At 36.8% G+C, this 22872-nt stretch overlaps 1 protein-coding gene across 1 annotated transcript in view; it reads right to left on the bottom strand.

The window, feature by feature from the left end:
* Positions 1-20783, bottom strand: part of MYBPC3 (myosin binding protein C3) — a gene marked incomplete at both ends in the record, with an annotated part of 61829 nt that extends 41046 nt beyond the window's left edge. The window contains 9 exons of the mRNA XM_082318886.1: positions 2028-2084; positions 4439-4483; positions 5763-5811; positions 7212-7329; positions 8304-8452; positions 8600-8686; positions 8952-9047; positions 11602-11868; positions 20759-20783. Coding sequence (XP_082175012.1) covers positions 2028-2084; positions 4439-4483; positions 5763-5811; positions 7212-7329; positions 8304-8452; positions 8600-8686; positions 8952-9047; positions 11602-11868; positions 20759-20783 — 893 coding nt within the window. The remainder of the gene's footprint in view (positions 1-2027; positions 2085-4438; positions 4484-5762; positions 5812-7211; positions 7330-8303; positions 8453-8599; positions 8687-8951; positions 9048-11601; positions 11869-20758) is intronic.
* Between the last annotated feature and the right edge of the window lie 2089 nt (positions 20784-22872).

Consider the following 22872-nt stretch of genomic DNA (forward strand, 5'->3'; position numbering starts at 1 on the left):
TTTTCATATTGGCCTCCATTTATTTGAACTTTTAAAAGAGAGATCAACAATTCTTTTTTGCCTTACATTTTCTATAGAAATTTGAATGTGTGTACAACTACTCTATTTCAGCTCTCAAACCTGTGCAGTTTTGATTACTGACATTATTCAGAAAGCATATTTTTCCTACTTTTGAATTACAAAAAAATTCTAATGCACTTTTTGTTTCAGACTTCTCTGGGGTTCATGATGAAACAAGAAACTTTGATATCAGTGTCAGCTATAGAAAGTTTGATAGGGGTACTTTCTGTCTTGTCTTGCTGGCCCCCTTGAGAGTTCTGGTTGTAATGTTAATGCAAAGCCAGAATTCACTTCTAGTTGGATACATGGCATATTGCATAATACAGGGCTTTGTATACCTATGTGTCCTTGTTTCCCCACTGAAAGTTGGGTGAGTTAACCTGAGTGAAACATGAGGTTATTGTGGCTTTATTGCCTTCCGTAACCAAGCTACTTCAGATGTCTACATGATCCTGTACTCTTTGTGAAGATAAAACACTTTTTATAAAGAGCGATAGCAATACCTGAGCAGAGACTGAGCACAGATTCACAACAACATTCACCCAAGTAGTAGATTGTGAAAACTTAAACTGAGTAAGTTTAGATTTGCAAAACTTGAGTCTAGTGACAAGTGTTTATAGTAACTTCAGGAGCTGGAAAGACAGAGTGAGCGGCCAGGGGCAGTGAACAGAAAGAAGCATGCTTGGAGTAATGGGATGCTAATGAGCAATGGAAACTTTACTCAGAATAAAAAGAAATGTTTTGTAACAGAGAAGCCTGTACATTTATGGAATAAGTGACTTCAGTAATACGTTCACTTGACATGTTTAAGGATGGATGGAACAAAAATTCAGTGCATATTTGATAGGCACCAGCAGGCATATTATGCAAATGGTTTTTCTGATTCTCATTTCTATGACAATAGGAATTTAAAGCAGCAGGTTATTGAGAACATCTGGAAATTCAAGGACAATTTAAAACTGCTTATAAAAGAAAGTTATGGTGAAAACCAAAGGACATTCAGAGAAATACATTGATTTGTATTGAATGGTCCACCCTTAAATTCTACCAATAGTTTAAAAGCATTTCTGTCTCAGAAATTGGTGGCAGATAACATTCTTTCATACTATCTAATTTTTGTCATGCTCTACACGTAAGAAAGATAAAGAAGCATGCATTATTTCAAACCAAATTGTTCTTATATTCAGTCTGACCCATGCATTTAAAATAAAATGAAATAGAAATCTTACTCTCTGTTGGCAACAGTGGAATCCAAAACATCCAGATTAAGATAGCGGTAAGAAGAGAAAAACATAAGTAGACAGGTTACGAAAAGAGATATTGGCAAGTAAGGATGAAAATGGGAGAGGAAATTCCACCAAAAAAAGTGAAAGTAAAAGCAAGAAATAAGAATTAGAATTGGAAGAATAAAAAATATTTATATAATATTTATACAACATAGAATATCTTTTTATATATACGATAAACAGCTATATAATATATAGTATATAGTTGTGTAGTGTAACAGTGACATTTAGATACCTAATAAAAACGCTTGTCCTCCCAGCCTTCTGATGCGAAGTATTGTGAAAACTGAGGACAGAAAATTCTTAATATGGCAGCATTATAGACAGGTATTGTAAATTGTTGTTGTGTTTTGGGTTTTTTCAATGAAAAGTGCTGGTGGAAGCATGTAATTACCCTAGTCCCAGCCCTTTCTCCCTTGGGAAATATCAATCTTTTTTTTCTTTTTTTTTTTTTTTTCTTCCCCCCCCTCCAGTGTAAACCAAGCAGAAATGCAGCAAATGCTGAGGTTTTGGGGAAGTTGTCGTAATTACCTGTCATCCTTTTTCCAGTTAGAGCTGCTTTAGGAAAACTACAAGGATTCTGATTTTATGAAACTTTCACTTATTCTAGTTTTAGTGTTTTCAGAGTTTTCAACAGAAGCTGGTTACTTTATTTCTCTAAGTTTATGGATTTTCACTCACCTCTTTTTCAGTAGGGCACTAAAATTAAACTCTCCACCTTCTTCATGTCCCTCGGTACTGTATAGTAACAGAAAATCATAATTAGTTTCAGAAGGAAATGGGAATAGCTTGTGAGACTGTATCATTGTGTAGATGATTGATATATTTTTGTAGGGGAGTAGTAGATGGGTTTAGAATGACTTAGAATGTGCACTGACACTGAAGGTGACTTAATTAGGCTCTTTGTCCATATTGGTCTTCATATAGGTTTAAGAAATATATTTAATGAACGTGTATTTTTTCTGTACTGATTAGGGATAAAGTTGTACAGGGTATTAATTTGGTGGTCATATTGATCTGTAATGTATTCATTATCATAAAGATGTTCCAGAAGCTTTCCTTTAGAATCATTACTGCTTTTGGAAAGCTGTAGTTTCGGGAATGTGGATATTGTTTACAGTGTCAGGTAGTATTTAACCAACCTTTTTGTGGGACTTCTTACAATCTAAAATAGCTTTTTTTTCCCCTAGTATTATTCCAGCTGTAATTGTTTCTTAAGGCTGTTTGTGATTCCAGAATTCATTATACTGAAAAAAGTGTCACATCATTGGTGCTTGGGAGAGTTAAAGGAGGAATTCTGTGATCTGACTTTGATTCTGAGATGAGGTTCAATATGCAGTTGTTCAACAAGCATCATGGCAAGCAATATTGTGATGAATTGATTCGTGAGAACAAGAAGAAACAAGCAGGAGTTTTTTGATGTGTAATTCTGTTACATATGGTGAACTCAGATGGAATGCACAAAATATTATTTTTGGTGTTCTGAATCAAATGTGTTTTAGCTGTGCTTCTGAACATTTGAAGTACAGATCTACTCTGAAAATTTAGCATAAAGTCACTAAAATCCCTTCTTCAGGTTTAATTCCTAAAACATCACTTCAGGGATTTGATATAAAAGTATTGGAAGTGACACCGGATTTCATGACTATTGATTATTCAACTTAGCAGGAAAAAAAAGGTCTTTTTTGCATGCAGACTGGGTTTAGAAAGTCAAAATGGATTTTCTTCATCTCAGACAGTCTCCCATCATCAGTGTGCAGCTACTCCTTGCCATCTCTGTTGTCTTGGGTAGAAGAATCTGGTGATGCCATCTCACAGCATTCAGATTCTTCCAGCAGCAATACCTTATATTTAGTTATTGTTTTATACATAGAAATTATTCTTTTCAGTTATACTGGTGGTAGTGGTAGCCCATAATGCTGTCTCTGTCAATACACGGTGCTAGTTGCTTCAGAGAAAATCAGTCTGTCTGTAGAAGTGCAAACCGGAATGTCAGGAAAACTCAATATTGCAGGAACAAATATTTTAAAGAGTAAGAAAACAGCCTCAACAGACAAATGATAGGCATTTTCACAGTATTGTTAATAAAACGGAAGGGAAACGAGTGCCAAACTTCTTGTGCTGCTTGACAATGCAAGGTTAGTGAGACTAAGTAACCATTTTGAATTAGTGCAATTTTGAATATGTTGTGAGAAGAGATCTTTTTATTAAGAAAGTACTGTTTTTACTTCTTGATTACTTTCAAGATAGTACAGTACTGGAAAGGATAATTTTCTGGGTATAATGCTCAAAGACAAAAGTGTATTTTTGGCCACTTTGTTCCCTACTTTCAGAAGATTTTCAATGTTTGCAGGCATAAAAGGTACATAAAAATCACTAGTATAATCCCAAATTTGAAAAGGGCTTCTTGTGATCAAATATTCAGGCAATCAGAATCTACAGCTGGGAGCATTATTGCTTCCCAGGTGGTAGTTAAATCAGATTTTCAGGAAAGCCCAGCATTCAATGTTTAACTTTTCTGAAGAATAAGACCCTAATAATTGCTTTAACATGCATAGAGTTAAGTCTAATCTCAGAGTTTTTATTTTCGTTATAGTAGAAGACATGGGGACCAAAAGGGTGGGGAATTTAATGATACCAGGATAAACAGTGTGGCAGGAAACAGCAGATTTTCATATACATGTGTGTTGGTACATTTCTGTGAGCAGTGGCAATTTTAGTCAGGATGTGCTCAGCAGAGAGGAAAACATGTAAAACAGAGGGGGCAGACATGCATATAATTTGAAGTTACTTTTTTTCTTCTAACAAGGTGGGAAGATGACACTTGTCAAACACATGCATTTTCCGTGGATGAATCTGCCTCTCACTGAACTATCAAACTGCTCTTTTCATTATTTATACTCATCTTACATTACTGCTTACTTGTATGTATGTCTCATATAAATACTACATACTATAAATGATCATTTATTTGGAATTAGCTGCAGCTAGTTCTGTGGGTTTTTCTTTTCTTTTTTTTTTTCTTTTCCTAAGCAGAGAGAAACAGTTCAATGTTAGACTTGAATTTATCTGCTGACACAGACAGTGGCTACCTGAGAAACGCTGAAGTCATCCGTCTCCCCCCTCCTGCCAGGCTCCTGAGTGAGGGTATCAAAGACAAAGCTTGAGATTTAAACAGTTCAGTTCAAAATTTGGCTCCATTCTTACAGAAGAAACTGAAAATCTGAACAGCCTGAAGCTGTTCACACTGCACTCACTCTGAACTGACTCTAAATTCTTTTAATTGTGCTAGCAAGAAGAGAAACTCTTGAAGCCTAATTTCACTGCAGTGAAATAACACAATGCAGCTATGCACTGAGTGTCCTCTATTTAATAGGCATCACAGCGAGGCTGGTCAGCTGCCTGCAGATGGATTTGACTGTAGATAAATTCTGCAAGCCTTTTTTAGTTCTTTGTGAGAGAATGTAAAAAAAAAAAAAAACTCATTAAAAAAATAGCACTTATAGGGAAAAACTCAAGGAGTTGTCATAGATGATTTGTGTCCTATGTTAGAGAAATAGATGTCTGTTGGAATATTCTTGGTCTAGTAACTTTGCAAAAATATATAAAAACTAAACCAGAAACTGAATTACACAAAGGGAGAAGAAATACTCAGTAGTGAAAAAACACGTTGTTACTGTCTACATAAAAAAAAACCTAACCAATTTTGCTAATTTTACTAATAGAAGGGAACATTAATCCATTAAGTCACATATCAATTCAGACAGTATTAGAGATGTAGGGAGAATAGCCTTTTCAACACCAGTGCAATACCTTGCAGTCTTTAATATCTAAGACCTGCACATATCTGAGTTTTCACACAGACACTTACAATATCATTGTCTTCATTCAATTAATACAACTATAGAACATGAAAACAAATACAATCAAAATGCTTGTATTAATGTTATCAGTGGTATGCTGCTTACAGAGCTCACATCAAACTCCACTTCTTTGTTTAGCAAATGTTTGTATTATGGTACATATAGTTCCTCAAGCCAGACCAAATCAAGACTAGGCACTACACAGAATCTTTTCCTTATGTATTGGTCTATGTCTGGAGTGCTCTTTACAGGTCTGGAAAAAAAGTGCTGAAGTTCTTGGTAGAATTATACATGTTATCAATTGCATAATTGAAGACAAGCATGATTGTTATGCTAGTACAAAGTCTAAACTCTCTTAGATGATTTCTAGGAGTTGTATAGTATTTTAATAGTAGAAATATTTTCTTAATAGCAATATTTTCTTAGTGGACATCCCTATCTTTGTGCTTGTTTGTACAACCACTTTGCTTTTAGTTAGTTTTGTCTAGGAAAGCAATGAATTCGGCATGGAAGTATAATCTTATCTACATAAGTTTCTACTGTACATACTTACGTGCGTCGGAAGGCAGCACGAATATCCAAGTCTCCAGTTACTGGTGCTTCTGATGTGACAAAAAGTGATGAACAAGAATGGGAGAGCAAGTCACAATAATGCAAAAATACAGTGATATTTCTAAACCTTTTCCTTTGTAATTTTTTTTTCTAAAGTTCTTATATTGTAAATTGTGATCAATTACATATTGAAAGATTGAGGCATCATCTTTAAACATGTAGCCTTCACTAATTAGCTTTCAGCATCCAGTATTTCGTGTATAACTTAATTCTGTCTTGTGCTTCATAATAACCTGCAGCATGACAAACTATCTTAGCTCTTGTTTGTCAATTCCCCTGCTGGTAAATTTTAGTTTCAATACTGGCTTCACAGGGTGTTTAAACCCTAATGAGAAAACCCCTGGATATTAACTGAATATTATTACTACTAATAAATTGTAATCCATCCTCTGAAGGCAAAGGTAAATTCTTTAAAATATGTAGCAATGTACAGAAACTCCATCAAGGATGTTGCATAGAGAAAACTTTATTACTCTGTTCTAAGCTTCTGTTGGTATGAATAGGTGTACTGCTACTACTGGGAGAAAAACTGTTCTCAGTCACAGCTCCTAAGTCTTATGAGTCCTACAGCCAACTAGTGAAACTTCAAAAATGAACACTGCTGATCGAGTAACTCCAGTAAGCTTTTGTCTTTGCTTGTTGGTTGCTGGATGCAAATTAATGTTGCAGTCCCTTCAACAGAACCACTGAAACAGGAAATGGTCCAAACGTTCAAACCCTTCAGCTGGTCCATGCTTATACTATTTTACCTGAACTCTTCCACACTAGGGGGAAATTGATGTTAAGATGTACTTCCTTTTCAATTGCTGATAAGCTGTTCAGTATAGCAGTTGTGAGTGTGGAACCATGTATTATGTAAAATAAGTCATCTAGTCTTAAAGCAATTTTATATCACAAGGTTCTTCTTCATGACTTGAATTTATTGGGAAGAAAGGAATTGATAACAGTGTCACATGTCTAAATCTTTCCATTTCCCCCTTTTTTTTTCCTTTTCAATTATCCATTTTTATTACTGAGCTTTTGCCAAAGTAAGAATGGGCCTCTCTTTTATTCTAGTGGAATTAAATATCATGAGACAATGAAGCTGAAATCAGAATAAAGCCAGAGAAAAGTTGGTTCATTTGCATCTTTCTGTGTGCTTTCTTTAACAGCATCACAGTTATAACTTGAGTGACATCCAAGTGTTACCTCTAATGCTCTGTATCTCTTCCAACCCATCCTAATCCTCATCTGTGGGCCTCTGTAAGTGTACCTGTAGCTCTTCAGGTCTACACTTCAGATCTATGCTTGTCTAGTAGCCGCTATGTACCATGAAAGAATTGTTGGTGGGCATATAGGAAGAAAAAAAAAAAATAAAAGGAAGAAACAAGGTGGCAGGAATTAATCTTACCATTAACTGTCAGGTTGAAATTAGAACTATCAAACTTGTCCTTGGTAGACACCTCACATCTGTACCCTCCTGCAAAAGTCATGTTTGCTTCTATGATTTCCATTTCAAAGGTGTACACCTAGAACAGACACCAGTGATACAATTCATAAGTTAGAAAATGAAATCGTGAGAGAGAGAGAGAGTGCAGCATATTAAGGCATGGAGAGAAATAGACAAGGGATGAAATATGGCACTGTGTTCTTTTAGAATTAAGAACCTCCTGAGCAGGTAACTCATTGCTGTCATAAAAATTATGTACACCCCCCCAATTCTGTAGGAACAGCTAAAGAGTATTAGTACAGGTCTTCCAGAGGATACAGTGTTATATTAGCAAACTCTGCTGGTGTACTGATGTGTGCAGTCATAATATACACTAATTGCATGTACCTTGGAAACAGGAATAGAGCTTTCATCAAACAAATACAGCCTCTACCCAGAATATATACAGTACATTTAAAAAGTCAGCAAAAGGAGTGGCTAATATGAACAAGTCTGTTCTGTTCCATCCAGGAGAGGGTAGTAGTGTTTCACATACCACACAGGATGAGAGGTCATGGTACAGACTCTCTTGTATTCCTTTATACATATCTTTGAATGCATTTGTGGTAAAAATGGATCTTACTCAGCTATTTAAAGTAGTCTAGACATTGCAAGAGAACAATAAATTTCAACACTAATAGCTGAATTCTTGATCTATTAAAACCAAGATAGATCATACTTAAATATCTGTCTGATTTATTGTTTTCTCTTAAACATAACAAGTATCTATTACTTGAGAGGAAGATGGAGGGAATACTGCAGTAGATAGTGCAAAACTGCTCCTCTAGTCCTCCAGACATTTTCTTATTTTATCATAGATAAGGTATGCAAGATTATGTATGTAGTGCTTGTCTCTTGTCTGCATGGTCAAAACATAGACTTCTATGCATAAAGTATAGCATTGTGTGTAGCTTTGGATACCTTAACATCAAAACATTCCTATATTAGCTTATATTTTCCCCAGATTAAAGATTAGTATCTAGCAGACTGAGAACCTTACTCTGCCAATTGTACCTTTTTATTTCGATCATAATTGTCATGTAGCTGGAGATGTTTCCCCACTTTGCTTCCCAGGTCCATCCACTTTCCTTTAAACCATTTCACTGATGGTTTCTTCAGCAGGCTCTCACCTGCCACTTTGGCAGTGAACGTGATGTTTCCACCTTGTAAGGGAAGTAGGTTAAAATAAGATTATGGATAGTGTTTAATTTATCTGTTATATCACAGCTGTCATCCTGTACAAGGAGAGCTAAATAGTCAAGCAACAGATACAGTTTACAAATTTCACTTGACTCACATTTTGTACTCACCAACAGTAACTTCTCCATCCTCGGGTCGTGTGACAAAGAGCCCAATAGGGTCCAGAGGCTCTTCTGATTGAGTCCCAGCAGATGCAACTGAAATAAACATCAGAATTACTAGTTAGAACTTTCTGCATCAGCTTCTGTTACAGCCTATATAGTGAATTTGTTAAGTAATTTCAAAATTTCTCAATATGTTTGTTCTGTCTCTGAGATTCCTTATTCTTTATTTTCTGTCATTCATCACTAGTGCTCTGCTTTCAGGTACTGTATCTACCTCACTGACTCTAAGGATTCCCTGTTCCTGTTCTTCCCTTCTGTTAATGAACCAGACTTGATTATAGTGTTAGTTCTCCGTTACCTTCTGTGTTTTGGCTGCTTTCTACTGGGGGAGCAGGCAACTCTGAGGCAGCTGGGGCTGGAGCAGCTTCAGCAGGAGTGACTGTCTCACTCTTTTCTGGAAATGAATGTAAGCCAAGATTAGAGAAAGTCATGTTTCTACTTCCTTTCTGAAGAAATTTTGCAAAAGAACAGCTTTTAATACATGTTAGGAAATGCAGAGAAATTAGCTGTGGTTTTCTAGAACTTAGAGGATGTGCTGGAAGGAGAACGGGCCTACTGAAGCTGGATGATGAAGCTCTTTCTTTTGCTGAGCTTGGGAAGAACTGATGCCTGGGTTTTTAAATTCTATAGTCTTGATGTGTGGAAATTTGTCAGCTGATGAATAACGCTATTATTTGATGGTAACTTCAGTGGTCTAAATAGAAAAGGTAATGAAAAATGATGCAATTATTATTTTTGTAAGCAATTTGCTTATGCATGAGATTTTGTTTAACTCTGCTCTTGGAATGTAATATTCCAAATGCTACTGCTGTGTGCATCTTGGGAAAAGCCCTAGACGTTGCTAGTAATCAATATGGAGAAAGTATTTTAAAAATCCATCTATCATTTCTTCCCCTTGCTCATGGAAGTTTATGGTCTCTCAATTAAACCATGACCTCACAGGCAAATTCAGGCAAATGCATTTGGCACAATGGAGAAGATAGAAAAGTATGAAAAGAGAGTAGGAGTGAGCAACAGGGGCAGATGGAGGGAGGTAGAATTTCCTGAAACAGATCAGTTGCAGAAGGATTTTATTTTTTTTCCATAGGTAGCGGAGCCACTTCCAAAGGGCCTTGTCTACCTCTCACACAAGTCCCACGTGCAGTTTCCCAGCTATTTACAATGTCTTTTCCACCAGAGATTTCTGGCCTTGTTGTGTCATGTGGTGACTAATTTGAGTGCCTCCTCTGTCACAAAGGGCAGTGGCTGTGTCTGGGCAGGTTAGGGTTCCATTTTTTTGATAATGAACAGCTGAAATTGTTATCGTTTGTGAAAATAATGATGGGTAATCCAGTTACGCTTTAAGAATCTAATCATAGTAAGGTCTGAAAAACAAGACAGTATCTGTGAATATATAAAGATGAGTCAACCCCGCTGTCAGAGTATTTATGCCTTTTACCCTAAACTGTATTTGTGTCTTGAAAGAAAACAGTGTGATTTAAAATTGGTATTATTTTAATACTTAAGTATCAAATTCTACCGCTTTTATTGTTAGAAGGTATCCCATTGGATCTTGTCCAAATAAATTTCAACTCAATTTTTACTGGAAAGAACTAAACCTTATTCTAACTAATGTAGCTTAGATGCTCCTGTAACTTGGACGTGTAGCTGTTTAGAAAAGGCTTATTTTGAGGCATCAATATATAATGTATATAGGAAAATTATCTCTCCTTTGGCATCCTGATATCTCCATCACCAGTGTGTGCTTGTCAGAGGTGTGTTGCTTTTGGGTAATGATTACACTTTCAAATTCAGTAACTGTTATTTGTAGGCTGTCTGCCTGTAGCAGGCTCAACCTGCAACTAACCTGAAAGACAATGAGGAAGATATAACTAGTATAATATGTACCTGTTTACTTTCAGGATGAGAAAATCAGCAGGTTCATGCTTTTATATGCTCTGACAGCTGTTAAATTGCCCTAATCCATACTAGGATTTCCACTTCCTCATAACCTGTCATGCACTGCCTTTTCATCTGGAACAGGATGCCTTGTCTCCTATGAAATATTCACCAGTATCTTTTCAGCTGACCAGAAGATCTCACTACCATCATGTTACTAGAATAAACAGTGACAGCAAAAGAGAGGAGGTGATATAAACAATCTGAGTTTAAGGCAAAATAAAAAGGGAAAATTAAAATCCTAGAGGTGGCAAATGGAGACCATTTTGGAGGGTGAAAAAAGGGATTGAGAAGGTCAAAATGTTTCAAAAAATGAGTGCTTTCATCTATCCTCAGCATCTTCAGACATTTTTCCTAAGAAAATTCCAGAGAATTTGTCTCTTTATAGTTTTTCCGAGGAAAAGCCTGGGGAAGTTTTTCAATTTCCCATCTAACTGATCCTTTAATGCATACAGAGATAGTAACAATAAGTGTGTTTATATAAATAATACAAAGGTTACTCTTTGTATTCAAGTCCCTCTTGAAATATGTATTTTTATTAGCAGGTGATTTTGAGACAGTTTTTGGGAACATATGAGTTCCTAAAAACATTATAGCATAAGTTGTAAATTTTGTTGATTGTTACGATTTTGTATTTAACTAAAATAATTTTTTTTAAAAAAATACCAGGCCTAAGATGCAGGTATCTTAGTTTAGGTCAGGTTAGGTCAGACTAGCTTTGCTTTGCTTTTCAATAGTTAAGTTGAAAAACTGACAGAGAATTCTAAAGATGGACATTGAGATTCCCTCTGTGATCTCCACTGTGTAGACTTCTAGACATCTAGAAATGGGTGTCTTAGCCACAGGAAATTTATTCCTGGAGCTTCAAATTACTGGGTAAAACAGATGTATTGCTGGTAGAGAAATTTTACAGTGTTAAGTTAGGCTAATTTCCATAGACCTCATTCATGAAGTTTGCATGTGGGACTGGAAATACTGATGAAATCAGAATTGCTTAGGAAATGCTGTACCTGGTTCCTTGACCTTGAGTTCAAATTTGACCTTGGAACTTCCAGCTATTACAGCATATGTCACATCATCTTCTTTTCCTACATTATTGATTGTCAGTGAATGCTTGTTTCCTTCTGCCTTGATGACATATTTCTCACTTTCAGTAATTTCTGTGCCAGCTCGCTGCCACTTCACCTTGATGCCGGCTTTTTCTGTCTCTGCTTCAAACACAGCTGTGCTTCCGGCTGTCACCTCTGTTGTCTTCGGCTTCTTGGTAAATGCAGAAACTAAAAAAAGAGAGAGGGCTCACTAAAATCTGTTTTGCAATTGTGGCATATCTGGTGTAGTCAGCTGTTGTGGCTGCAACAGCTGTCTCCTTTCTCTCCCACCTGCCCATGCAAGATATAAATTACAACACTTTCCACAGAGAAGTTGTGGAATTGTCTTTGTGTTTATCGAGTTCTGTCTCTGACTGAGACATCATATCTTCTCCATATTGTCATGAAATAAAACGGAATGGATAGCAGACTCTCACTGTCCATCCTCCTCTTTCTTTCCCCCATAATGAGTTCTGATTTTTCATAAGTGAATGTTTTGATCTATGACAAGATGGTATGTTATGTATTCTTACATATGAAGCTCTCTACATTAATTTTCCATGCAGTTTATTTAGAAATATTAATTCTGTCCTAACAGTTGCTTAATACAGTTATTTAACAGCATCAGGATCTGTTCCTCCAACAAAACTGAAGTTTGTGCAGTAACCTGTGTCCTAATATACCACAATGAATTAATGGTTCATCTTTAGTCCTTCTGTTTTGACTGATCAAGGCTTTAGTGGAAAGGGATGCACGTTCCTATGATGGCCCTTGTAATTTTATCCCAGCTGAAATAATATCAATTGTCGTTTGCATTCAAATGTTCAGCATTAAAAGTTAAAGTACTTGCCTATGTAGCACTCTACAACAACCAGTTTTCTAATCAGCTACAAGGTGGATCAAAACATTTCCTGTATGTGTCATGAAGCACTTATGATGCCTATAATGAGAATTAATTAAATTATTAATATATGGGGTAAACAAGTATAAAGCAAATGATCTGTTTTGGTTCATATGTAATCAAAGTAGCACAATAGACAGGAATTTGGAAAGCAAGCAATGCATCATAATTTTGGTTCACGAGTATCCTAATCTTTCTCAAGATTAGATTTTAATAAAGTAACTTGTTTTACTAATTTCTTTACCCTGATTTATTTATTTAGATTTCTTCAACTTTATTTTGAATTAAGTTTTTCATTTTATGCTCATATTTTAGTCCTAATTGAATCTGTTATCTTTTTGCTAATTGCCACAAGCTATGATCATGTATAAAAATACCAGTAATTAACATTCTGATTCATACACTGAATGTTTTTTGTGCATCATTATGACATCTTTTTATTGACTTACCCCTGCATAGCCACGCTTTTTCGAAATATTAGTAATTCCATCACGTTGAATTGTATCTGTCAGCTCTGTGGCAAATTGTCTATGGCTCTTCTACTTGGGCAGCAACAAGAACTCTTCCAAACACCACAACAATGGTTATAATTAGCTTTAAACTTTTCATTCTGCTTTATAAAAATGAAGGGAAGATGGCATAGGAATATTTTAAAATAGTTTATACTGGTGTTCAAACAGGTGCTTTAGTTAGTATAAATGGTGTATTTCTAATAACACCATCTGTTCATTGCACAAAATCTCTATTCCTGTAGCATGTCCTCAGACTGCATAAGTTAATTGAGTCACAGTGGAGTTACATCTGCAAAGATTTCATCTGATGGCCTTTGGACTTTAGTCATAATACAGTTCATGTTTCTTGCATTGTTTTGCAAAGGCTTCAGAGCTGCTTAAACATCAATGAAAGTATCAATTACAAATAGTTTTAGAAATTAGTATGTATTGTATTTTTCCTCTCTTTGTTATATAAAAAAACTAAATTACATTTTTCTCTTTTCTTTTTTCCCCATGTTTTATATATTTGATGAAAAAACAATTTTGGTTTGCACTGAGCCTATAGTAGCCATGACTGAGCTCCTGTTGTATTCTTCTGCATGCTTTTCTTCCATGTTAAGATATAAGTTTGTGAAATTTCCTCTGGGAGTGGAAAGTCCCTGCATGCTTTTATTTAAGTTTTTTCTAACCTCAGGCCTGTAAGTGGTGTAATTGTTCTTAAACAGAATATGGTACCATGTAGAATATCGGGCTCTCTACTGTAGTGTAATACCCAAATGCCTGTTATCAGTTGCGCATCTTTTGATATAGTGTTGCACTTCACTAAATAACACAGCAAGGTATACTTTGATGCACTGTATCATGAATAATTGCAGAAGAGTTATTGTAGACAGCAGGTTTGATGTACAGAATTTAAGAGACTCGTAAAAGGTGGCCAGGCTGCTGCATGGTGGGGAGCCAGGTCAGTTCTGGAACCCAGTTCTGAAATACCTACTATCTGGCTCCTCTCCCTATGACACTAGAGATAAAGCAGCTAAGAGGCATGTTTTTTGTCTCTGAGTGCTATCATCATCACTCTTCTATTTAAGCACAAAAGAATCCATAAATATATTAATTACTTAACAGCAATGTGGCCTGTAAAGGTTCCAGCCTACAAATGGCAAGATTTCAAGACATGCATACTTGGAAATAACTCTCTGATCTGCTGCACACCCTGCAAAGTGATTAGGTTTCTTACATTTACTTTAGATGACTCAGTGAAAACAGACTGTTGGCCAGAACTACATGCACAGTGAGAAATCTCCACCACCAGATTGGGAAATCTAAATACATATGTAGAAGTTTACAAGTAAGTCTCCTTGTCTATTTTTGTTTTTTTCTCTCTCTTCCTTTCCTGCCAAAAGACTCATTTCAGTTCCAACTTCAAATGAATGTGAATACTTCCACTTAAGCATAAAATTGGAAAAGTCCAAAATCTCCCATGAGAATAAAGGCCTGCAAGAACAGTTGTTGAGAACCCACTGTTTCACAGATAAAGGAGACTCTAAGAGTCATTTTCCTGCACTTGAGATTCAGAGCCAGTGGGTGACAGTGTCCAAAGTAGTGTCTCTCTATATCCATGTGTGTTTCCCTTCATCTTTCACTCTTCATACTTGCAAAGGAAAAGTAGCGATGTACGGCCAGAGATTTTACAGGAAATTACTTTGTTGCAGAAGAGAGATTGCTGAACAAGCATGTGAAGAGAATGCCATCATTTCTCCTTCTGCAGGAAAAACGGGTTGCTTAACAGAAGAGAAGTGAGAGATCAGCTATTCCTGGTCTCCTTCATTGTGGCTGCTACTTTAAGTAACACATAAATCCAAGTTCACCAGCAGATTTTTTTTTCTCATGCAGTTATACCAAACTAATCCAGCTATTTCCTCATTAGGAATGCTCCTAAACACCACCATTCAAAACTTCTCTCTCCTCAGACCCTGCTTTTATCAGAAACACATTCCCCATTTAGCAACCTCTCTCACTTCAACATCTGGCTTCTACCCAGGTACACCCCTCCAAGTTCCATATATCCATCCTGTACTCAGAACACTCTTGGATACTACCACCACCATCAGGCTGTGGAAAACCCAATGACTGTGACACCTCTCATGTGATGCTGTGGAATGTCTTACAGCTCTGGTGCCTGTCAGGCACTGACAGATCTCAGGCGCTATCACATGTTTATCCAGACTCCAGTCCAACATGCACTTAGGAGCAATTGGGCCGGTGCACCTGATGACCAAGTAGCCCATGCCCTCTGCCACACGCTTTTTTAACTCTCTGCTTCCCAGTAAATTCTAACCCACCCTGCACAAAGGGAGAGAAAGATGACATTAGTACTAACATATTATAGCAGTTCTGAAGAGAGGGCAAGAGACGCACATGAGTTACCAGTGCTGATGATGACAGGAATTATTGAAGGAAAGGAGAGCGATAGGTGCTCTGTGTGTGTTTTGTGGGGATGGAACTGGAATTGCTGTGGGGACTTAACATGGGGAGGGAAGAGGGACATGGAGTTAATGAAAGAAAATGAGACTAGAACCACTTTGTACTAACACATTTTTCAGCACTTCACTTCTCATATCCCAGACCTTCCTGATCACTTCCAGCTTCCATAATGCAAAGAACTTCATATAACTTCTGAGTAATGTAAAATAGCAAATTTCTACCCCAGGCAGAAGAGGAAGCAAGCTGCACGTGGTCTGCAACAGAAAACTTTTCGGAGGCTAATGCTGCTGCTACTGGAACTTGCATGCAGCACCCATCCTTTAAAAGTCTTGTAACCCCTGAAGATGTACACATCAGCCATACAGTTATGCATGTTACATGAGTTACAGCTTCATTAATTAGTAATAAAAAGCTCTAATTGGAAATCCATGATCAGATTGCATTTTGATAATAATTTATTAATAAGTCTTTCAATCAGGAGGCTGAAGAAATATAAAATACATTTGCTTTTGGCCAAATTAAACTAGAATGAAATAATTTAAGTTCCAAAACCAATTTCCTTCACTTTTCACCTAAATAAAATAATAAACCTAGTGTTCTGCCTTCCTACTGCTGCCATTTATTAAATCTTCATACTAGCACCTTTATGCTTTCTCCCTTACTTTCTGACCTGCTTTGAACATCTCCTTCTGACATCCATCATCAACCTAGTTTATTATTCTCCTTCAGAACTTCTTCATACTCTCCTATGCAAAAACCTAGAAAATGGCGAAGCTACTAGCCAGCTTGCTATCTATTGTACTAATCATTGTTTCCTTTGCTCTCTTGTTGAACTATCTATCTATTTACTGGGCTTTTGTTTTGTAAGCGTTTTGAGGCAGAGACTGTTTTTTCTGTTGTCTCCGTACAGCATCAAATTGTTAGTAAGTAGCTACTAAATACTGTTGTATCCCTAATAAGAATAGAAGTATTAGAAGCTAGAAGAGACATTCTTATTAGATTATTGTCAGAAAAAATGGAGATGAGATGTATATTAAAATAATGTTTAAAAAACTGGAATAATTCCAATTCCTAGCCACATTCTCTAAATAATTTGTCTTGTTAAGAATCACAAGCATCAGGTGAAAACCTTTTCCTAAAATCACTGAATTTCAAAGTATGCGTGAAGTATGTGAAATGAAAGTGAGGACGAAGTGTGGATTCCACAAGGGTGACTTTAACTGGATAGAGTGATAGAGGAGAGACATTCTCTTGTTGGTTTTGGGTTTTGATTTTTTTTTTTTTATTTTATTTTTTTTATTTCATCCTGCTTTTCAGAGTGGTGGCTCTGACTTCAGCTCTTCATCATTCATTGTTTGTGATATGTACATGGAAGAGAGGGAGATAAGCACTTAAGAAGAATGTGTGTTAGGTGAGGCTTTCAAGTGATATTTCTGCCTTTCTGAAATAAAAACTGTTAAAGGTATAAATGTTTTAGGAGAATCTAATGTATCTGGTTGAATGCACATGCTACAAATTCCAGCAGAAATCTGTGATGAGTGTAATTAGAAAAAATAGTCACAGGTTTTCTCCCACAAAGCTGAGTTATCTTACTGCACATTCCGTGTATTTGGTATTAAAACATTTATCTGGCCACTGTATTGAATTAATATTACAAAAGTAGTATTAGCTTTTAGAATTACTTAATTTGTTAAGGCTTCAAGTTGAAAATTTATCTTTGCTTTAGTACTTACACTTGGCATCTAGTTTTTCTTTTATACCTTTTGCTCTTCCATTGAATTAAAGGCCAAACTGTGGATAAGCAGACTTCAGTAATGGAGCTTGTAAATTCCTTGCTGAGGAACTATATAAAGATGCTACGCATTCCTCAGTCAGGACCTAAGTGGCTTCTTGCAATTACAAGCTTAATCATATCATGATCCAAAAGCTATTGAACTACTCAATCTTATCATTCCTTGCCTACTTCAGCAGCTGAGATTGTAAATTCCTGTAACATGAGCAACAGGCGAGGAATAGTTTCACTGAGCAGAGTCACCTCTCTCTCCATGCATCCATTGTACTTTCTGTGAAATGAGGATAATAATGTTCAGCTTGCTTTGAATCTTAACTTACAAAAGAGAAAAATATGTTTGTATGAATTATTATTATTATTAATTTTTGTGTTACTGTAGTGCACAGAAGTTCATTGTCGTGGAACAGTACTTTACTGTGCTAGGTGCTTGCAAATGTAAAACGATGAGCTTATATTAAAACTAAAATTCTACAGTCTACTCTTCCTTATGCAACATTGATTATTATTATTATTAATGCCAAAAGCCTCTGTGTACTTACAAGCCAGGTTATTTATAAAGCCTTGATAAAATTTCCTAATCTGAACTGCAAAATCTAGACTCCTCAACCTATAAAATACGTGAATAAAATTTGACTTATTTTCAGAGAAGGTGAGTAATACCAGACTTCTCATTTTCCAGATATGGTAATGCACACGTTTCCCATTAAGTCCCATTTATCTACTAAATTTGGTGTTTAAAAGGTCAGCTGTTTCCTCTTAATGTCACAAAATATTGTTAGGGAAATGGTTGATTTTTTTTTTAACCTTTCTGAATTTTCACAACAAAAAAAGCAATCAGAACTTTCCAAAAAGTGAGCCTTTGAACAGAGATTAACTATGAAATATCTAAATCAAAGGGAGAACATAAATTTTCTGCAACAGAACCCTGCAAGAGGTGATGCTTTTCAATGTTTGATTGTTTGCTCTGACACTAAATTGCTACAGGTCTTCTAAATCCTGTTGCTCTTGGGGAGTGTATAGATTTTCTGGAAAGCTATGACAGTTCTTTTGGTATTCTGTAAATAAATAGAGCAGTGCCTTATCCTGAAGTATTATAGTTGGACAGTTTAAAGTAAAAGAATGTTGGAAAATCTACTTCACTGTTATAGGTTTTGTGGGTTGGTTGGTTGGTTGTTTTTAACATGTTAAAAGGTTTGTTAAAACAGCAGACATATAAATTGCTAGATGATTATTCAGCCCCCCTGAGATTATGCTCAACATTATCCCATCTTGAAATGGCTTGAACTATATAAACAACATGAAATAGAAAACCACAGGGATTAATGTCTCTTGGGAGAATGAGAAGATCCCCTCTAGGAGTTATGGGGCATGTGACTGGCTCTGTCTCAGTCACAGTGGGTAATAAGAGCTTTTCCTCCCCCTGCTCCGATAATCACAGTGTTTGGGCTGGTTTGTTCGTAAGAATTGTGTAGGACTAGTGATGTTAGACACCTGTTAGATTTCTCTGGAGAAATAAACTGGAATAAAATTTCTCTTCACCATTAGCTAGCAAAGGTGGGCATCTTCACAAACAGAGAAGTTGCCTCTCATCCCCAGAGACTGAAAATGTTAATTTAAAGGCAGTTAAATCATTAGAAATCAAAAGTCACAATGCCTAGGTGATCACACTGCCAAATTCTGCCTACGCTGTCATATTTCTTTTTGCCAGCATTGTCAACCACAAGCATTAGGCATTTCAATAAATCTCAAAAATCATGTGACTTTAAAAATAGAATATGATTATGAATGTCTTGGTTTTGGGGTGATTGCTGAAGATTTACAGCTGATATTTTCAAGGTTTTCTCTACAATTACAATGTCTGTTATATACTTTTTTATATACGATTCTACTTTCATCTGATTTCAGAAACTGCAGCTTTAAGAACATCAAATGATATTATAGTTGTGATAAAATTGAAGGACTGGTGACACCACTGTTGCTTTAGGGTTATCATATAGAGGGAACATAAAGAATCTTGTTGGAGTTAATCATGCTTTAGTGCTTTGCAGTTCTTAATGGGAGATACGGGCTGGATTTGTGCTCTGCCTCTGTCAGTGTCTGATTCCAAATATTTTGGCCAAAATGAAAGTTCTTCTTAACAAGTTCTTCTTTTGTTGTGGTGACCACAGGAGATTTTCCCATTGACCAGCGTAACAGGAGACTGATGCCTGTTTGGTCCTTTGCAAAGCACAAAGGCCTGCATTAATAAGTATCAACAGCTATTATTGACTAACTCTGGAAAGTGCATGTTATTAAAAAAGCATGCAGCTTGTACTGTACATTCAGGTAGTACTAATTCTGGGTGTACACTGGCATCAGTGAAGTGAGAGTTCTAAAAGCAAAGAAACCCAGATTTAATACAGTTTTCTCCAGCCTTGCGTATTGGATATGTGCACACTTTTCAAACAATCATAACTTCAGCTTTTGACACCTTTTTTTCCAGACTTAATTGTGGACACCAAGTGCTCCTGAGACGTCTTTCTCTACCCACACACAGGCATCCTGATGCTAAACTCTCCCTACTTCTGCTTCCCAGGCTCTCTTCCTCCTTCTCAGACAAACAGATTCATTGCACTTTACACCCCATCCTAGGCCTCCTCTTCTTTCCTGTGTGGGCAGCCTCTGAGTGATTCCTTGTCTCTCAATATCAAATTAGAACTTTCCTAAATCTGAAATATTTTCCTGATGTTTTTCTAGTGGGGCAGGATTTGCACCGGGCTCTGTGACCCTGGCTTTCTGAAAATGGCCAGTTATCTTCTGGCTCAAGGGGAAAGGATGGAGGAGGGTGAGTGAAAAGAAATACACATATATTCTTTACAGTACAATGTCGTCTTTTTTCCTAGAGCTCTACTGTCACTGGCTGGAAGAACTAGAAAGAGTAAGCTCTGAACCAGGTGCCATTTGCTTTCATTTTCACAGAGATTTCACTAAGAACAAATACCATCAAAGTTTGCCATATACACTTCCTCGAAAGTATCAGGGGAAAAGAAAACAAAACAAAACCAGGAGAGGTTTATACTGCCTAACTGCACAAGAGAGAGACTACAAGGTTTTTTCAGAGTCCTAAAGATGACTGGGAAAGGAAATGCGAAATGAAAAGAATCTGAGAATTAAACATGTTTCACCTCTATTCTTTCCTCATCCAATGTCTCTTGAGAAAATTCTGTGGCTGAGGGTCACCAAACTAGTTACTGATTACTCTGCAAGATCACTCAACATCTCTTATATTTATAACCTCATAAAATATTGTCTCTGTTGCCTTTCTACTTGTTTTCCACGGAGGCATCTCATTTCTCTAACGTACAAAAGCTCTCACATTTTTCTCTGTCAAGCTGTTCTTAAGTTTTGTCTGTCAGTTATGATCCTTACCTGTTTTCTTTACAGGCTCTGGCATCTTCACTTTGTGATGAAGCTCCCAGTTGTATCTGGAAAGCAGGGCCCAATCTAAACAGGAATGAGACTGCAGGGCTTTTGAGACCCTCTAAAGAAACACTCGGTGGAAGCCCCCATCTTGCTCCTCCCCCTTGATCCCCCGCTGTTGTCAACTACTGCACCTTATCAACAGCAAGACACACTTGACAGGCTACATCAGCTGGGATAAATATAGCCAAGTTCCAGGAGCCAGAGAGCTCAAACCACCCAAGGCTGGCTACCACTGATCTGCTGGTACAAACCAGAGCACAATCTGATGTCGCACATGCGTACAGAACATTTTCCAGCTTCATGTATGCATTGCATTAAGAATTCCTACACTGTCATGTTTATAGCACATTCAGCAAACTAGATCTGATAGTTACATCTCCCGTATGCTGGTTCTGTACTTACTCTAACTATGTATCTGCTTGCATTCTTGCTACCTATTTCAGTCTTTGTTATTGTTATAATTGGGTCAGAACTGAACAGCCCCTCAGAGAGCTTTTTTCTTGTTTGAAAGACTGTGTTTGTAGAACTAAATGTGAACCTTCGGGAAAGAACTTTCTTTTTCAGAGACACTTATACATTACTGACATTTGCAGTCACAACCAGAAAGCATGACACTACTTAAATAGTTTCAGTCCCCCCTCCCCATCTACCCACTTGATCTGCAGCATATATTTCTTGAAAACTAGCAAGTCTTTCTTTTTTTTTTTTTTAAGTACCATTTAAAAATAGTTCTAAGGTTCTGTTAGATACTTCTAGACATTTTAATTTTGCTTAATTATATAGAAAAAAATCTGGGGGAAATCTCACTAGAAAATTACTCTGGTATTGCCATTTCATGCTCCAGTCATTGCTTCTTATTTATTCATACATGTAGCATATGTCGAAAGAGCAACTGTGAACAATCATCCCTTTATTGACTTGGTGGTATATCCACTTCCTGTCACTTTTTTCTGTCTCATTTTGACTTTTGAGCTTTATCAGAGAAACTCTGTACGCCAAGCATTTAGCACATTTTAGCTACCACTAGTATTGAAAAAAGAATTTTTTAAAAAATATGCTTTTCTGTTTTTCCAGCTTTACTAGCCTGTAAAAATCTCAATCTAAAGGATTTCTGCTTTTGGCAGGGAGCTCAGAATAGATGAGTGTGCATGCAGCCCATCAGTCACTGTACTTTTTGCCTGCCTTTCACATCTGACTCTCTGGGTAGACTGATAGGACAAATGTGAACATGCAAGAATGACTGCTGCTACCTCTCCCGATTTTGGGCCAAATACTTCCTCCCCTTCCCCTGAAGGAATTTTTTACATATGAGTGAGGAAGATGGGCAGGATGGGACCCATGCACATTTTCTGTTGCCTCTGTTTCTAGTGGAGCACAAGTTAGTATGATGTGGTTTTGACCTACTATCCTGTGCCTGAGGTGTTTCACTGGGAGTCAGGAGATCTCGGCTATTTGCTTTGGCTTGAACTCTTTCAAAGGGCTTGGGTCCCACAGTATGAAAAATCGGTCACTCAACTAGTAAAGATCATTATTCCTGTCTTAAATGTTTCTTCCTGATGGAAAGCTGCCCTTAACTCCCTCTTCTGTCCAGAGCTGATCTCCAACACACTGTTGGGACGGCATCCAGATCCCTTCTGGGAAGAGAGTTTTCTCCCTGCAAACTTAGACAACAGAGGCCACAGAAGGCAGGGCCACCACCAACTGATATGGAGAAAGAAAAATCTATGCTGATTATCCAGAGGAGGACTGCGATCAGAGCCACGTTTCGTCTCAACTTAGTTGCCTCTCTAGTATGTGTCCTGGAAATAATATTTGCAAAGAAAATTAGCTGACGAGAAGTCACTTCTGCAGTATTTAAAACATGAACCTCTTGTAATTGCCATCAGAATATGCTAATATTCCTTAGGAATCATTTTGCCTAGAGAAGTTAGTTTTGCTACTTCATCCTTTCTGCCTCACCTATTAGCAAATAATTATTTTTACTGAAAGCGTATATGCTATGTTCTGAGGTTCTTGATTTGATAAAATATATACTATGCTGACATGTAACATTAGATTTG

Source organism: Platalea leucorodia (genome assembly GCF_965183815.1).
Source record: "Platalea leucorodia genome assembly, chromosome: 7".
Taxonomy (NCBI): domain Eukaryota; kingdom Metazoa; phylum Chordata; class Aves; order Pelecaniformes; family Threskiornithidae; genus Platalea; species Platalea leucorodia.